Genomic DNA, 17,714 nt, shown 5'->3' on the forward strand with positions numbered 1-17,714 from the left:
GTACATAATAATATTGAACAAAAATAAGCTCAAGGTGATTCTCATCGCAAAATGACATCTGTTCTGATTCAGGTATCACCGATTGAGAGCCGATAAGCATTTAATATTATATTCTGAAGCCGCGATAAATCAGCCTTCAAGCTCGCCCCATTATTATTAGCGCTACAAGACGCGTGCCGGTTCCTCCGCCGGTGGGAAGATTTGAAACGAGTCGGGGAGAGGTTTGCTGGTGGTCGGGCACTAATATTAGTAATAAATACTTCATAAATAGACCTCTCGACGGCTCGCATTGCTCATTAAAGCCTCGTAGTTTCTCGAAGTTTCTGAATGACGACGAGATATTTGTACCGACTAAAATCATGTATGCAGGCAATTAAATTTTAAACGCGTCGCATCTTTTCTCGGGTTTTTCGTAAAGTTTCAACAATAGTAATTCATTTTCTTCGTTTTCTACCCCGGCGGGGCAGGCGGGTTAGGTTCATGCGAAAATTAAAAGCCATCGCTTGGTTGACAACTGTTTTCCTCGAAATAATACGTGTTTCCTGTTTCGCCTGATTCATCTTTACTTTTGGTTAAACAACGAGAGATATTTTCCCTTTGTACTACACAAAATGGATTGAATAGTGTAGCAATCGAACTTCGAGTAATGCAGTTTAATCTGAAATCATGTTACGATTTCAAATCACGCATGTGATTATTTCGGACCAGATTGCGCTCCACTCATTTGAATCACCATTTTAAAACACAAAGGACAAGCACACAGCAAGCAAGGCTATAGTTTTATCTGGGTGAAGAAAGATGCTAAACATCGAACTTGTTCGTCGAAAGAAAAAAGATGTTTATTCACTTTCTATGAACGCAGCTAGAGAAAAATGACGGAGTAATTCCCGAAGTGAGCCTTAGACATTCTGCATTCTGATTAGGAGTCCAATACATTGACTACATGAAGCACTTTTAGTATCTTTTTATCTGTTTTCACTTGTTTGTTTGTTGTTTTAATGGCTACCATTGAGTGTGTAATCACGTCGAGGCTTCCCTTTAAATATAACATTCACCGCTAAATAACCGCCTCTACATTGCCTTTAACTGGGCCTTTTCCGGCTGGAGGGGTTGACATCAAAAATGCATTCAAAAATGAGTGACTCTCAACTTAAATAGCGCATGCTTTTTCTCCACCTCCCCTCAATAAAAGTTCATAGCATGCCGAACTGCAACTTTTGTTTGCCCTTTGATGCGCCAGGTGGCAGAACCGCAAAAACCATGCGGCGGAACCTCCAGGAGGTTCCTATCAAAGTTTCGAAGTTGGTTTCCTAGGACCTGCTGCCTCTGTTTTCATCGAGCGTCCAAAAACCTACCGGCATTGCAAGCTAAAAAGTATTATTCGGCACAGTAAATTGCTCTACAAGTAGCAGTATTATGAAAAATTCACAGACTTTGCCTTATAAAAAACAAAAGTGCCTTACATCGACGAAAAAAAACGTTTGTCCATATGCACTTGCGTGGCGTTGTCCAGCAAGTGTGTTTGAATCAGAAAATGTCAAGCTATCTTTTAGTGATCGTGCCATCCGGTTTTCCAAATATGGCACATTCCGCCATACCAACAAACAGCCCCGTCTCTACCACCCCTAGAATATGAAAAGTTGGAAAAGTTAGAAAAACAGGAAACAGACCCACACGCCATCGTGCGTGGCCTCCTTTTCACTGCCTTTGACGGAACTCGAAGGTACTACCCCTAGCACCCTTGCGCGACATCAAAAAGCGTTATGCATGTGTTGGTCGGCACACCCAAATCACCCCAAACCCCACTGTCAAGGTGGAGATTTGTAAATTTTAGTAGGAAAGCAATCTTAGCACACTGAAATCAAAAGTATACCCACATGAAAACAGCAAAAGAGCGGCAAAGATTTATAGACACTTTAGTCTGCTTCGGATATTTTCGTCAAGTTATACATACTTTCCTTTACTCAACCAAAGTTTCGAGGTACAAAAAACGTATACTAACCTGGTATTAAATTCAATTGCGTGTTTAGTTCTTTCCAGTCATAAACCTTAAAGCAACACAGGAAAAACTCTTCCAAAAAAATTCCATGTAAATCAAACGATACCGATAGCTCACGTCTCAACCTTCTGTCAATGACATATTTACTTGCTATCGATCTGTCAATCAAAGACCGTGATAGGAGGGGAGGGAATATAAAAACTTAGCCTACGACTACGACCTCATTATTAACGCTGCAGAGCGCGTTTCTCCGCGTGCGAGTCGGGGAGAGGTTTGCCGGGGGTCTGGCTCTAATGAAGTGCCAGACTCCTTGCAGGCTTCTCTCCAGTTCGCGTTGCACGACGAGGGCGGAGAAACGCTCGAGCACGAAGCGCTCGTAATAAGGGCCAGCTGGCAAGCTAATGAAGAATTGGTTTTTTTCATTGAAGAAAGACTTTCCAAACTGGTTGTTGGAGAATGCAGTTCCGCGAATACAAAAACGGATAATAACAAGATGGACAAACTCTTATAGGCAGGCTAGCAGATATCAACATCTGTTTGGCACCAATTTGATCACGAGGCAGTAACACTGCCAACCTCCATAATTCGTTTCTTAGCACTTATAGTATTACATTTGTGCCTATGGTTTGACACAATAAATGACTGACACAATCATTCTAGCAAACAAAAATATAGTTTACCGAGTTAATAAGTGTTTACCTTGTCAAACTGGCAATCAATGATGAAATTGCTATTATCAGTCACCACAGGACCCTGGGGAGATAAAACAGCGGCCAAAATTGATTAGAAAAGTAAGTGGACACCCTATGCCTTAGTGTGCAAATACAAAGCATATCTTTCAAATAACTTATGGGAGCTTGCTGCAATAGTTGGTACGTATCGATTTTACAAGGGGCTCTGCGAACGACCCGAAATACTTTGTAGCCGTTGAACAAGACATCTGCAGATCTGCTCTTAAAAGGTCACTTAGACAAAGGGACTTGGCAGCTGCTTTATTGGATGTCACACAAGACTTCTGCCTCCATTTTTTTCATTCAAGAAGGGGTAGGTGAGGGAGTGCTGTGTGACATCTCAAAGGACTATTCATGTGGCTGCAGAACAAGACATCAGCAGATATGATCTTAAATTGTAACACCAAACACTGAGGCACTTTGTAACTTTTCTTTGGAATGGCACACAATGCTCCCACCCCCTCTCTTCTGGGTGGGGGTGGGTATGTCACCTCAAAGGACTGCTGCCAAATAGAAATAAGCAGGCACAGTATCAATGAGCTCCCATTCTGAGGGTCATTTAACAACACTGATACAAAGAAATCATTTGTTTGTCTGTATGTACTTACTGCTTTAGCTCGTGCCATTCTAAGGATTGGTTTAAGCCCAAGTTTCTCTATTTTTTTCATCACAGGTACATATGCCATAGGGATCACTTCAACTGGAATTCCCTTCTTGAACTGAAATGTTAAAAGACATTGACACTCCATTCTTAATGTCCTTTGAAAACAATACTGCACATTTATTTATCAGACTGTCTACAATCACTTTCATTGCCAATATGGCACCTGTTTATTAATTCATTCTTTGAACAATTTTTGATTCCATGTATACACCAAATTAAAAAATTGAGCTAACCCTTAATTAAAAACATATTGATAAAAAAAAGGTACTTACTGCTTCACCAAGCTGCTTAGAATCTTTTCTGAGAGGAAAAGAAAAAAACATTACCAACATCTTAGAACTCATTATATAAGATCTTTTTCTCAACCATGCCTTCCTGGTCTGTCAATCTAAAATGTACAAGCCAATTCATAATTCTTCAAAAACACCTCGAGCTCTAGAAGTCCCTTCCATTCCTCCTTTTAAACATTACTTTAGTTAACCCTTTAACTCCCATGAGTAACCAAGACAGAGTTTCTCCTTACAATATCAATACAACATCAATCAGACAAGTGATAAGAATTTGGGGATTATAAGTTGATCCAATACCAAATTCTCCAAAACTAACATCACAAGAACTGTATTACAGACAGTTAGGAGAATTACTAACTAAAGGAGATCTTGGGAGTTAAGGGGTTTGGAGAAAATTGAAGCACCTGCAGATGATTCAAGATTGAGAGTAGAGCAGGGTATTTCAAGAATATTTGACAAGGGTTTTGCAATCCTTGCAAATTAATTCATAAAACATTCCTGCTTCAGATTTCAAATTAATCAAGTGAAAGTGTACTGTAAGAAATAAAGCAGGAATGCTTGTGAGAAAGCCATGGAACTTTGTTTCTGACCTGTCATCCGCAATGATAATAAATTGTTTAGCACAAGCTGCTACTATCTTCTCTTGGGTTAAACAGCCTCTAAAAAAAACAAACAAAAACAAAAACAAAATCAAATCAATACTACAGCTTTTGGAACCACCAAGCCAAAGATCTGTAGATCTGCAACAACTTTTCCCTAAAGAGAAAATACAAGAAACAAATTGGGTAAATTCAGTTTCCTAAGTGTCTGGTGTTAACATCCCGATCTCTGTTTTACATGACAGAGTCATTAGAATATAAATGAAATACAACAAAAGCATACATTTCTCAAATGGGTAAAACCCCTATAAATTTTTTTTCCCTAAATGAAAAATTCCCAAGAAAAAGTACAAATGCACTGCTTATTTTTATCATTGTGTCCTATCATTATCATCTACATAATGCATTGCAGTGTTTATTACTACACAAATTGTTTTGAATGTTGAAAGAATTTATTAGATCTACTTGAAATCTCAAGTATAGATACAGCTTTTAACATACCCTCCTCCTTTAATGGCACTTAAGTTGCTATCCACATCATCAGCTCCATCAATAGCAACATCTAACTATCATCACAGAAAGCCACAGTGTTACTATTATTTATCACACACCTCTTTCAGAATTGCACAGAAGATTCTTGAACTTTTGAGTGCATGTAATAGAGAAGACACTGCCAAGTATGTTTAAGTCTTTGGAAAAGATAGGAGTGAGGAGAGGAGTATGGTAGAATGGAGGAGGAAAGTATGCGAATGAGGGGTAAGAGGGTAGAAGGGTGGGCTAAGAGGGAATAGGGGAGTGGGGTTGACAAGGGTAGAGGGGTGGGGAAAGGGGGAACAGGAGTAAGGGTTGGTAGAGGAGGATATGAGAATGGAATGATGAGGGTGGAGGAGGATTGGGGGAAGGAAGTGCAAGAGTGGGGGAGGGGGGATGGGGGTAGGTGAAGGAGGTTAAGGGAGTGGGATGATGAGTGTGGGGGAATGGAGTAAGGAGGACACAAAAGTGGGGGAGGGTGGATGGGGGTGGGTTGAGAAGGATAAGGGATTGGAACGATGAGGGTGGGGGAATGGAGTAAAGGAGGATACAGGATAGGAGAAACCTGTGTCATTTACTAAATAACACCATCTTTCACTTAACTAACCAGGCTCCAGATTTACCAATTCTTCATGTAAATCACTGTTACAAAAAGGCATCCCATATCCCCATTCCTATCCTAGTAGTATGCAGGAAGTTTATCCCCATGGACCTAGCTAACTGGCATTGCTGCCACAAGTCTCCTGTAGCTCAGTGGTGGAGAGTCTGAAGTTCCAATCCCAAGGTCATTGGGAGCAATAGAACTTTTTCTTTTTTCTGAGTATGCATGTGTCACTCACTGAACAACATCATCTTTCACTGTTATTTACACTCTCTTATTATTTTTTTTTTTGATATTTGATGGTTAAGAATTATTTTATTTGTTGGTAAACACATGTAAAATGTGACAAACCATAAGCTTAAAGAGCTTTTAGTAAGGTACAGAATAATATACATTACTTCAGAACATTTCTACACAAATTCTTTCTTCCAGTTACCTCAGGCGTTCTGTCAAGATCACTAAGCGTCAGGTTGTGTTGTGTGATCAGCTGCTGGGCCTACAGCAAATGAATTTAAAATAAATCAATTTAAAGTCATTACATGGACACAATTTAAAAACATAAACTTAAAATCAGTCACAATCCTTATTAATCTACCTCAAAATGTTATGGTTACATGATTTAAGTTGGATATATGACACAGATCATCTACAATATATTCAGAGGTTCTTTAAGCATTGTTGACCAGGAGTAATTGAGGACAAGATGGTAAGAGATATTTTATGGAACTAACAACCCACTCATAAAAGAATCATAACAAAAAATAACTCCACAAGACATAAGAAGGTCCTCTAGAACAGCCAATCAGATGGCTGGGAGTCACCATCTCTGATCAAAATACTGTATCACCCTTTACACCCTAACATCAAAATGTATATTCTCCATACTGTTCTCCCTACATTTCCAAAGGTGTTGACTGAGGGAATTTGTTTAAAAATCAAGAGCTTCTTTATTTGGTGATCATTTCCTTTATTCTTGTACTGTAATGTTTGATTCAGGAGAGATATGGTGAGGAGAAATTAGATGGTAGTCATTGTAAGGATCCATTGAGGCCACCACAAAATAATTCTACAATAGGTATAAAATATTTCACACTCCACTAAGAAAAAAACACAATGTTACATACAATAATTGGCTACTTGAATTAAATTAAGCATTCACCTACTTGGAATGATGATGGAACACAAAGTAAATGCAGCTTTTCATCTTTCACTCTTTCAGCTAAAAATAAAAAAAAAATTATGAAAACAGAAGACTTTTAGGAATCAAATTGGTAGCTCTCCCAAAATATTGCGATCTCAATGGTAATAGGTTAACTCTTTCACTGCAAAGATCTCATTTGTAATTCTCCTTACTGTCTGCTATACAATTGTTATGATGTTAGTGCAGAGAATTTGTTACTGGATCAATTAATAATACCCTTGTTGATATAATACTTTGTTCTCATCAGTCTTGTCTGCTTGATAATGCATCAATGATGGAAGGAAAAATTTTGCCTTAGACACTCAAGGGAGAAAAAGAATCAACTATTTTGTAACAGATTAAATATTCTCTTTCCAAATTACCTTATACAGTATTTGACTGGAACTATACAAGCAAAGGCCTAATACTACACACCTCTGCAAAGTGGCTTATTTACTCACAGCTGGTGGTTTCCTAAGATGCAGTAATGCAGTAGTGCAACATTTTTGTGTAACTTATCGTGTAGGTCAATTTTACAATTAGAATTCTCTTGCATTTTTTTATTAAAAGCACTTCCACATGTAGGTCAAATACAGGCAGAATCATCAATTCAAAACATTTTACTCTCATGTAACAGTGTAATCAATTGGACACACAAAAAACCTAAAAATTCACCCAAAAATCATATAATCATCATTGCAGATGATTTTCTAACTTACCAATACGTTCGACTGCATATACTATTGTTGATCCAGAGCCTATTCCTAGTGCTTGATTACCCTGTAAAATATTTCATTTTCCACAAATAAAACCTAATCGAAAACAAAGTTATTTCATTTAGATTGTGGACTTGTGTCATACCCTAATTATTATTACCTCAACATGTTATGAATGACAGCATAAGGGTGACAGTGTTCAATCTTGACTCAGTAGAATAATTTTCACAAATGCAGCAATTTGAGTGGCCAAAGGGCTGAAAATGGAAGTCAAGGCTACCACAGATGAGAGAGCCACATCACTAACAAGTGACGCTCATGCTCTATCTCCGCAACCCCACCTTTCTCCCACCCCCCCTCCCCCCGCCCCACGTTCCCTATGTAATCGAGCACTAAGTATAGGTAATCACATGAGGCCAAGTACTATTAAGGATTAATTGCACGAGAGTTTTCAAAATTTTCCAAAATTTTGAAAACTCAAGTGCAATTAATCCTTAATAGTACAAGGTCTCATGGGATTACTTGTTTATCAATAAAGGGCAAAATTTATACGAAGGAAAATCACGCGCGCAGTCTATTTTTATCTGGGAAGCAACGGATTAGCAATGCAACGGATTAGCCAATCATTAACAGGTAATCATGCCCTCTCTTGATTACTAAAAATGCCCTCGATTAAGAAAAAAATGCCCTCTCTCTCAACCAATCAGCGCTCAGTAATTTTGCCCTTTATTGATAAATCGAAAAATCAGATGATCCACACTTTGTAAAGTGATACTCTTGACTAACTTGTGGTTAACTTGGAAGTGTTCTCATTTGACGAGGTGTGGGAAGACTGCTTTAGATTCTAGCGCTTTTACGGTTTTTCTCACTTACGAAGCACTTATAGCCATGAAACCCTTTCCTTCCAGCGAATAACATGAACGATAAACAAAGTTTAGGTGGACTTCATTACTAGAGCACCTCTTTTGAACTCCCCATCTGCACGACTACAATGCTTTAACAATAGTATTTTACAAGAAGGCGAAAACATCCTTCAGGGGAGTGTATTTGGGATAAACCTATGCGTCGTCTCTAAAAATATACACTCGATAACTGAGAGCTAAAAAGATGGTTGTGTGTAGCCTCTTAACTACTTGTTTATCACATGACATGCAAATTTGCCTCAAACTTTGAGCTCTCTTTACCTTTACATATGTGTCCACAGCATATCTCGCTGCAGCTCTTTTTCCAGCTTCCATTACCACTTCACCGGTTGAAACACGGCGGCAGAGATGTAAAATCGATCCCCGAAGACGAAAATAGCTCAAAACCATTCGCTCGGAATGCCTACGATCATTCGCGCGTGGAATAATGAATTTACCGCCAAGAGTGTTTTCCGTCCAGCGGTTTCTGTAAACAGAAACAGATCTTGATCTTGGAACTGGTCTTGATGAAGGAAATTATCCGTGCTATGGGAAAATTTTACCAAAATATGTATATTTATGATACAAAAAATCAAAATGAGTAGATTGCCAGTTTTCCTGTTGTCTGTTCGTGATAAATTTGTTGCAATTTCGCGGATCAGTTTCTTTGGCGAGATCGTGCTATGTAACCGCGCATTTTCTGTCTCTACACGGAAAAACATGGCCGCCAGCGGACCAACTGCTTGGTTCCAAACATTAGTTAATATAAAGCCTAAATCCCGCGGAGTTCATATCATAACGGACGAAATAGAAAGTATACCGGAACTAAAGAAGTACAAGATCGGACTGGCTCATTTATTGTTGCAACATACATCTGCAAGCATATGCGTGAATGAATGTTGGGATTCCTCTGTCCGTAAGGATATGGAGATGATGCTTAATCGTCTAGTTCCAGAAAGTGGTCCACCATATAAACACACTATTGAGGGACCGGATGATATGCCAGGTTAGAATTCTGCAACTTGACCAACATTCCTTTCTTAACAACTACAGAAAGCTAAGCAGGTAAGTTAGTGTTAACATTACTGAGTCGAAAACGTAAACCGGCCACCATAAAGAGTCAAAAGGCTAGCCTGGCCAATTTACGTTTTCAACTCAGTTTTTAACACTAAATTACCTGTTATATTCTCCCAGCGACGCAGCACCACAGTTTCTTGACACAAGGCACACTCTTGGAAAGAACGAGTGGGACTGGGGGGGATTGGGTTGATGGCTAAATAGTTACACCGAGGATAGAGTAAGAAATCTACCTTGTTGATGGGCATGAATTGCAATTTTCCGAGTTGAGCAATGTTTATTCAGTCAACTAGTGTAATGAGTACATTATTGAAGTATCTAATGCATGTCACATTAAAGCAACTTTAAGTTGTTTCCTTTTCGGCAATTTTCTGTGATTATTGCTGTCAACAAGGTGTGAATAATCAAAAATCCGAAAATGAATGAATTCATCAGTGGCAATTGATTATGGTTTGTTGATTGGTATTGAATTTGGTATCGAGAAATTGATAATCAATCAATAATCAAACAAAAGTAGTTGTGAAGTTCATCCCTGGCTATCAGTTGGCATCAAAGATAAATTATTTCTCTTGTGAGTGTACACAGAGCAAATCTTATATTTCTCTGTTAATTTTTTTTATTTTTTTTAGTTCCATGTCACAAGTACAACGTAAGACATACACACCATGCTAATAAACAGCAGTTCTCAATGTTCCTGATAACTGAGATTTGCATAATATTTACCTGGGCAAAAGTCATCATTCTAATACTAATTATTTAGCTTACAACATTTGTTCTTCTTTCCTATTATCTCTGTTAACACACTCAGTAGTGGAACTGATTGAAGTGGAATTTGAACTGGGAAAACATGCTTGATTTGCAATCCAAAAACACTCTGATTAAGGCCAAAATTGCACTACATAAAAGTTTTACAGCATGTTTATTGTATGCATTTTTATATACACCATTTGAATGTAAACAAACAGGTTTTTAGTCAGCAGGAATATTTTATTGATCCATTTGAAAAAGAATGAAAAAGGAGGTAGTGTGATTTTTCTAAAAACTACGCTACTGATACCTTAAGTCCGACTGTTATTGTTTGTTCATTTGTTTGTTTATTTGTTTGTTTGTGTTTGTATTGGAGCTCGATCCTCATCTACTGCTCTCATAGTGGATGGGGAAAAGTTGTAATTTAGAGCCAAAGTTAGGTTGACTGGAAAAGTTGATCCCCCAAAAAGTTGAAAATCCAGAGGTTAAGGAAAGATCTATTGAGGATTTTCCAAGATAAATGATGATTGCTGTGCTGCACCCACCTTTTCAGACTTCACTCCTGTGGTCAATGCATGTGTGAAAATTGTTCAACAGAAAGGGGAAGAATTGGTCAGAACTGGGAAAAATGGAGCTGGCCATCATAATTGCTGCATTCTGTGTAAAATCATTGATCAGCTTCAACCAAATCCATGCACAAGTTTTCACAGTTAATAGATTTTCCAGGCATGATAAAAAATAATTTCCTCGATGCATCTTAAAAAGTTAGATACTCTTAGACAGACGGAAGTCCAGAAAAATTTCCCTTTGTCATCTCTGACTTAGCATGATATTTCTTTTATCAACAGGACATGTCAAAACAGCTCTTGTAGGACCAAGTGTAACACTTCCAATAACAAATGGAAAATTGAATCTTGGAACATGGCAGGGAATTTGGCTTTGTGAACATCGGAATCATGCAGGGTCAAGAAAGATTGTGGTGACTCTTCAAGGGGTGCAATAGGGAAAAATGTTCAACAGGCCAAGTATGTTTTTTATTGTTGAGACACCACAGTAAGCGTGCGCATCTACAAAGGAGGCCTACAACAAGTGGATTCTATTGTTGTCAATTTCACCATCATTCATCTCTGTCGATGCAATAGCAAACATTTTTTCAAGTCTATTGGTAAAGGGAACATCTAAATTTAAATTAAACATTTTCATATGCTGTAATAAATTTTTTGTAACAGTCTGAGTAAGAAAAACAAAGAAACTGCATTCCAGCTTGCTCTCCAAGTAAATAGCTCTCAATTATTTTTCCTTCCTCAGGACACTTACCCTTTTCCACCAGTCTAGTCCAGATACCTACTGACTTAACCTGTTGAAGGGTTCTTTCCCCATAAAACTGGCAAGCAAAGAAAGTTTCATCAATTGAAAAAAATCCCTTTTGAGGTTCACCAAGCAGGTGGAGGTAATTCTGAGCCATGTTGAGAGTTCAGACATCTTGGAGAAATCATAAAGTTTCCCAGATTCTCCAAAAATTGGACAGATCATAAAATTGCCTAATTATTGAAGTAATACAAAGTGAAATTGTACAGGATTTCAAGGGAAAGTCAGAGGTCAAAGTATGAAAAAAATTACTTACTAATAGTAGGCTTCATTTGGCAAACAACAAAGTTATTTTCCCAATCTTTTTCATGTGTTCTCAAATTGTGGCCTTTCATAGTAAAGAAAAAAATTTTACAAATACCTGGGATATGGAAATGTTCCTAGAATATATCAGACACTGCTTACATGAGGCTACTCTTAGTAAACAAAAATTTTTTGGAATTTGTTTTTCTTTTAACTGCTCAGTAAAAACATGGCTGGCTTTTGTACAGACATTTACTTACATGGAGCCCAACCAAATTGATTTACCAACACCAGAGGGTTATAGGGCTTGCACTACCATCCTTTCAGATAGCTAGAAACTGATGCACCCCTTAAAAGTACTCTTGTGTGCTTAGTTCGGTCAAATCCAAGGTGGGGGGGGGGAGGGGGGAAGGGAGGAAGTTGGCATATTTGCTGCATTTAACTGCTTGAAGGACAATCCCCACCCCAGGACCAAAAAAATTAGCAATATCAGATCACGATACAGTGAAACCTCTATTACGCGGACACCCTCGAGATCTATCCAAGTGTCCGCTTAAATAGAGGTTTGTAAAAATTATGCAATGTTTGTTAACGATTAGCATTCGACGGTTACTCTGTACTGTAATAAGTTCCATGCTGTTAACGAAGCTATCCTGTGATCAAGTCCAATATCTTTCATTACCTACTTTGTTGGTAATAATGCAAAAAGATAACAGCAACGATTGACTCTTTCTTTTGGATTAAATACATGTAATCGACTATTTCAAGGACGCGATCCCATACACTTGTCAATTCAGTCCGGTGTCCGCTTAACAAAGGTTTTTAACAATAGAAATCAGCTAAATACAACTGATTTTAGTGTGCGCGTCCGCTTAATAGAAGTGCTCGCTGATTTGGAGTTCATTATAAGGGAAATATAAGACGTTAATTACTGAACCCTGCCTAGTGTCCGCTTGATAGAGGATGTCCGCTTAACTGAAGGCACACTATAGGTTTCACTGTATTCTGAAGAGAAGATCAAAAGAAAATCTTCCAATCTCATTATCAAGTGAAATCAGAGATTTAATAAGATAAAAGAAACTCAGTTTCCATAGTCCCCCCTGAGCGACAACAGATCCTGCCTTCATTCCTGCCGAAAACCATGTGATCCCCCTAAAATCTGCCTCCTCACCCCCCCTTCCCCCCCCCCCTTCCGCGACAAATAATGACTGGTCTGTTATAAAAGACTTTGATGACAAAGTGAATGATCACTTACGTTACGGTATAAAAAAAATAAAAAAAGAAATGATGATTATTGACAAAAAAATGTCCACGAATAAGTGTTGAAATGACTGAACCGGAAACGCAACCATAAACGTACCTTTACTGAATCACTGAAAGATGTTTAAAAATAGTTGTTAATCGTTGTAGAGGTCAGTTAGCCAGTTCTTTTATTACAAGGTGAACAAAAGATATACGCGTTCATTTAGTAGTTTCCTTGGAAAAAATCATCAGGTTTTCATTATGTTCGGATATTTAAGGCGATTTTTCACCACGATTATCAACCACCCATAAGTGCTTGATTCACGAGAACCTGCTTTTGCATTATTCATAAAAATGTAGGCATGCTGCAAAGGAAATTGTCATATCAAGCGGTCTGTGTCTTAAAGTAGAATTGAAAATCGACTTCGTTACCACTTTAAAACGTGAGGAACTTGTCGATTTCTTCACGAAAACTTGCGCAGCATATTAACCAATTTTTCGAACTTAGAATTACCATTAACAATTTACTTTCGCATGAGAACAACTTATTTTCCTCTTTGCGATTTTTCACTTAATTTGTTCGGTTGCTCATCTCTCGATAATTGATTGAGGATTACGCATAAGTGAAAGAGCGCCGTAAGTTCTGAGTGATCTTAAAGGCAGATATCATGAGTAGAGCATCTATATGAGCGAGCCTAAAAGCTTCATTTACCTTATACCAATATTTGCCACCCGAGATAAAAATGGTAATAACTTTGGATTACATCAGAGCACGTAGGGATGAAAATGATTCCGTACTAATTTTAAAATAATTTCATAGAAAGTTTGATCCCAAAAAGCTCAGTTACTGAAGGTATAATCTCATCACAAAGCCAATCTGTGCGGTAAATCTTCGATACATAAAACAGAAATTCCTTTTATTAGTATTTTTTTCCTTTGTAAACATTGGCATCCTCGTCTGAGGATTTTCCTTGAACAATTTGCATGTGAAAAACTTGCACCTGGTGATTTTAACTTTGAAAACAATAAAAACATACATTGAATTTCAAGCTGAAAACATCTCTCGTTGAAAGCGCTTGGGGAGACAGGAATATATTCATGCTCGCTGATGCGGACGTAACATACTTAATTGAAAAACCAACGGCTTTGTAATTTGTAGTTTTGGCGAAACGTATATTTTCCGTCGTTCATTGACACCAAATAACACGTTATTCACAAAGGTAAGGAAATCATTTAGCGATAAAGTGTATTTTTTTCTTTTCATAAAACATGAAATTTTGGACGTTTTTGCCATCACAAATACGACGATAAAACTCGGTTGAATTCATGTTTCTTAAGGTTCCATACCACTTTATCCTCTACGTGTATCAGAAGGTTTCGCGCGAGGAAGGTGGTGTAAGATAATGGTTGAATTATTCACCCGTCCGATATGTTTTACACATTTAGTTTTCATTTTGATCAACTGCCATAAATTTTTCCTTGAAATGCCCTAATCAGAGCTACAAAAAGGGGAAATCCCGGAGACGAAATAATAGTTATGTTATATTTCAGGGATGGATCTATACGAGCATGTAATGAATTGGCACTTTTTCGTCTTACGGGGATTTTTTATTCTTAACAAACGTCAGATCGTAATACATACATATTGTCCCGTCTTATGCATTGTTATGCAAATTCTTTTCAGCCCAGTTTTAACCTATGGTTTAAAGTCTTTGCTAATTAAAAAAGACAATATAGAAAAACTTCAAACCCTATAGCTCAGTAACCAAATTGACCGTCACTTTTTTTTCCTTTCGTCCAATAGGATGTCTTCGGTTCTGTGTACAGAAGAAATATGTCACATAACACAAAAATCTGGATGAATTTTTTTTTTCCATGCGATGTAACACTCATTATTTAGTGAAACGATGAAGGTTATTCATCGAGCGCGTGGTTTTGTAATAGGGCTATAAGTCGTCCGTTTTTAACCGTCGTTTTCTGCAAGTACGCACTTACGAGGGAGTGCGTGCCAAGGAGATAACTTAAAGGATTCTGGTGGCATCGGCGTCCAAATTAAACCATACGATTCTGTCGCTTCCTTTCGTTTGATCAAGCAGCTGCAGAAACATTGAACTCTCCGAGTTTATATGCAACTGCGCCGCCTCGATCAACTTAGAATAAAAACCGACGACAAGGATTAGCATAGAAACGGAGTGCACTAATTTACGCAACAAATGGGTTTCTTAACAAACGTGGAAGTTTTCGCTTTCGCGATGTCTTTATTCCTGATGACTCTTGCAGCCTTGGTTATGAATTTCCTGGTTTGTTTGGTGGTTTATAGGAGCAAGGAACTCAGGCGACACATCTCCAGTGTGTTTATCGTGAATCTCGCAATCTGCGATTTTTTTATGGCTGTTTTCGCCATGCCGTATTCTTTTGGAGCAATTGTGGCCGACAAATGGCCATTTGGTAACTTTTGGTGTCAAACCAGTGCGTTTTGGAATATGGTGTTAGGGCTCGCAGCCGTATTAACGCTCGCTACCATATCCGCGGACCGCTATATTGCAGTTTGCAAGCCTCTGCAGTACAGAGCCAAAATGACAGTTCAATGTGCGTTAGCGATGATATCTTTCGTATGGTTGCAATCCATAATATTCTCTCTCATACCAATAGGGTTTGGTTGGTACGAATTCAATACGCGATATTTCTTCTGTACATTTCCGTCTGATCTTCAGGACATAAACTTCCTGGTGTTCACAGCGGCTACTTATGCAGCCAATGCTGGCGTTTCGCTCTTTGTTATGTTGGTGACTTACTATAAAATTTTCAACGTGGCAAAGCTGCACTCTCGCAGAATCGGACATGCTGTTATTACCGCAATACATCTCGCACCTGTTCGTGGACCCTTATCCACTGAATCAAGTCGTCAGCGAGAATTCAAGGCAGCGAGGAAAATTCTCTTCGTGATTGGTGCGTTTTTGTGTTGTTTGGCACCGTATACAACGCTCCGCATCCTTGAGCTGAGAGAAAACGGCTTGTCGCTAAGCCATACTGTAACAATCTCTTTAAGGTGGATTGCCTTTCTAAAGAGTGCTATAGATCCTTTTATATATGGTCTTCTCCAGAGGCGATTTCGGCGAGCATTGTTGGAATTATTTCTTGGGACACAAAGGGCTCGTTTAGCGAGAGGTTCTTTACCTTGTGGTCATGTTAGAATGAATGTGAGGGCTAAGAGGCAGTCATCGCAAAGCGAAACGGGGACATTTGTAACCGTTGCAACGAAACGAAGTTCCATCGAGTGAAAAGATGTAAATGTTATCAAGATGGTATACATTACTGCGATCCCTTATTTTTGACATAAGTGCAAATTTGTTGGCTCAATTGTGGTTCGCTTTACTATAAGAGGAAAAACTGCTCGAAAATAGCGAGCACAGGTAATAAAAAAGCGCATTTTACTTATTAATTTTGTGCATGAAAACGATATCTAATTTTTACAGGGGAGCCAAATAGTCATCTTTTCATAATCACGCATTGCTAGCAGTTTGTTTATCTCCATTAAAATTTACATCTCTGGGAATGAAAGCATATGTTTTATCGTTGCGTCGTGAAAATTTTTTGCCATTCATCCAAAAACTGAAAATTTTTTTTCGCTAATGTCGCAAAACCATAGCTTCGTTGCCCTTTTTTATTTTTTTTGTCAAATTAGGGAGACATATGAACAAGCCATTGGAAAGCAAGTGACCCTTTTAAATCTTCTCCGGAAAGGAAAATTTTAAGTAAACAATCTATGACAAACAAAAACCATTCCTGCTGAAAGTTTTAATTACTATGCTCTTATTTCGCGATTACTGAAAAGCTCTCTGCAAGAGTGAGAACCGGCGTAATCAAAACAAACTCGAAAATGGGAATAATTCTTTTTAGGACGTGAACGTAACACAATTCTGAGTCAGAGACCTGGCTGGTAATTATTTTACTTAACAGAGAAACCATCCCCGTGAATAAATTGGAAGGGTTTTGATTAAAAGGTATGATATTATTCGTGCTAAGTGTTACATCTTTGTTCAAAAATGTTTTTAGAGGTATTCTTTTGGAAAGAAAGTGAGTAGATCAGCCTTAACATTTATATTCATATGCATTTCTGTCGCTGCAAGAGGATTAATATTTGTGAAATATAGAATATACTAAAGAATTGCTACGTTTTTGTACCATGATCGCCACGAAGATATAAATCAAGAACATTGATTGAAATGCAGAATAAATAGGATAACCACGTATTTTTATATATAATCGTTTTCACTGATGGGGACTTTTTCATTCTTTGATGACTTTGATGAAAACCTGAATGACGAACCTCAATGAAAAGGAAATTTTTGGACTTTATTTTGCGCGAGCGACCGAGCTGACCTAGTCCCCTGGAAAAGTGATATGTAAATGTAAATTTAGTAAAGAGATGTTTAGATGCAATGCAAGTTTCATTTTTCTCCTTGTCACTCTCCCTCTGCAAAGAAAAGGAGTTTTCTAACAAAAGTTAATCGATTGCCTCTGTGCCACATGCATACACACGTGTATATATGCTTTCGTCAGCTGGCACTTGAAAGCCTCCTCGCATTCATCATAAGACGTCAATTTAGGAAACGAAATGAATTCTCATCAGGGATTTCAAATCTTGGTCAGGTGTTTCATGATTTTTCAAAATTTTGGCTTCTTTGAACTAATTTCTGGATTTCCAGCGAGAGTGATTCAATCATAGCTTCAGGTCATGTGGCCTGTGCTTGTTGCCTTAACTGAGTTCGAAAGAATTTGATTCCTAACGTTGTGATTCGCCAAAGAGACGAGGTCGTTTAC

The 17,714-nt window shown here is 38.1% G+C and overlaps 3 protein-coding genes across 4 annotated transcripts; 2 read left to right on the plus strand and 1 right to left on the minus strand.

Moving 5' to 3' along the window:
* Positions 1 to 324: 324 nt before the first annotated feature.
* Positions 325 to 8,818, minus strand: LOC131795024 (ribose-5-phosphate isomerase-like). The gene is made up of 11 exons (XM_059112598.2): positions 8,496 to 8,818; positions 7,315 to 7,375; positions 6,579 to 6,634; positions 5,852 to 5,911; positions 4,785 to 4,849; positions 4,275 to 4,343; positions 3,667 to 3,694; positions 3,339 to 3,449; positions 2,699 to 2,752; positions 2,003 to 2,048; positions 325 to 1,625 (listed from the first exon to the last, which is right to left on the minus strand). The coding sequence occupies exons 1-11, from the start codon at positions 8,622 to 8,624 to the stop codon at positions 1,543 to 1,545; spliced, it is 762 nt and encodes a 253-aa protein (XP_058968581.2). The 5' UTR covers positions 8,625 to 8,818; the 3' UTR covers positions 325 to 1,542.
* On the plus strand, positions 8,757 to 12,050 carry LOC131795032 (UPF0047 protein YjbQ-like). Of its 2 annotated transcripts, XM_066172596.1 has the most exons (3): positions 8,757 to 9,219; positions 10,886 to 11,062; positions 11,346 to 12,050. In XM_066172596.1, exons 1-2 carry the CDS (start codon positions 8,793 to 8,795, stop codon positions 11,038 to 11,040), a joined length of 582 nt encoding a protein of 193 aa, XP_066028693.1. In that variant the 5' UTR covers positions 8,757 to 8,792; the 3' UTR covers positions 11,041 to 11,062; positions 11,346 to 12,050. The 2 variants fall into 2 exon arrangements, with proteins under 2 accessions (XP_066028693.1, XP_058968588.2); XM_059112605.2 differs by lacking the exon at positions 11,346 to 12,050 and having other exon boundaries at positions 8,760 to 9,219; positions 10,886 to 11,268.
* Positions 12,051 to 13,947: 1,897 nt separating this feature from the next.
* Positions 13,948 to 17,365, plus strand: LOC131795014 (G-protein coupled receptor 26-like). The gene is made up of 2 exons (XM_059112578.2): positions 13,948 to 14,110; positions 14,695 to 17,365. The coding sequence occupies exon 2, from the start codon at positions 15,104 to 15,106 to the stop codon at positions 16,169 to 16,171; it is 1,068 nt and encodes a 355-aa protein (XP_058968561.1). The 5' UTR covers positions 13,948 to 14,110; positions 14,695 to 15,103; the 3' UTR covers positions 16,172 to 17,365.
* The last annotated feature ends 349 nt before the right edge of the window (positions 17,366 to 17,714 follow it).

Source organism: Pocillopora verrucosa, chromosome 1 (genome assembly GCF_036669915.1).
Source record: "Pocillopora verrucosa isolate sample1 chromosome 1, ASM3666991v2, whole genome shotgun sequence".
NCBI lineage: Eukaryota > Metazoa > Cnidaria > Anthozoa > Scleractinia > Pocilloporidae > Pocillopora > Pocillopora verrucosa.

Coding starts and splice junctions, on each gene's coding strand:
- LOC131795024 (XM_059112598.2), bottom strand. CDS start 8,624: ATGGTTTTGAGCTATTTTCGTCTTCGGGGATCGATTTTACATCTCTGC. Junction 7,376..8,495: donor CTGTGGACACATATGTAAAG/GTAAAGAGAGCT, acceptor AATATTTTACAG/GGTAATCAAGCACTAGGAAT. Junction 2,049..2,698: donor TTGATTGCCAGTTTGACAAG/GTAAACACTTAT, acceptor TGTTGCTTTAAG/GTTTATGACTGGAAAGAACT.
- LOC131795032 (XM_066172596.1), top strand. CDS start 8,793: ATGATACAAAAAATCAAAATGAGTAGATTGCCAGTTTTCCTGTTGTCT. Junction 9,220..10,885: donor GGGACCGGATGATATGCCAG/GTTAGAATTCTG, acceptor TTTTATCAACAG/GACATGTCAAAACAGCTCTT.
- LOC131795014 (XM_059112578.2), top strand. CDS start 15,104: ATGGGTTTCTTAACAAACGTGGAAGTTTTCGCTTTCGCGATGTCTTTA.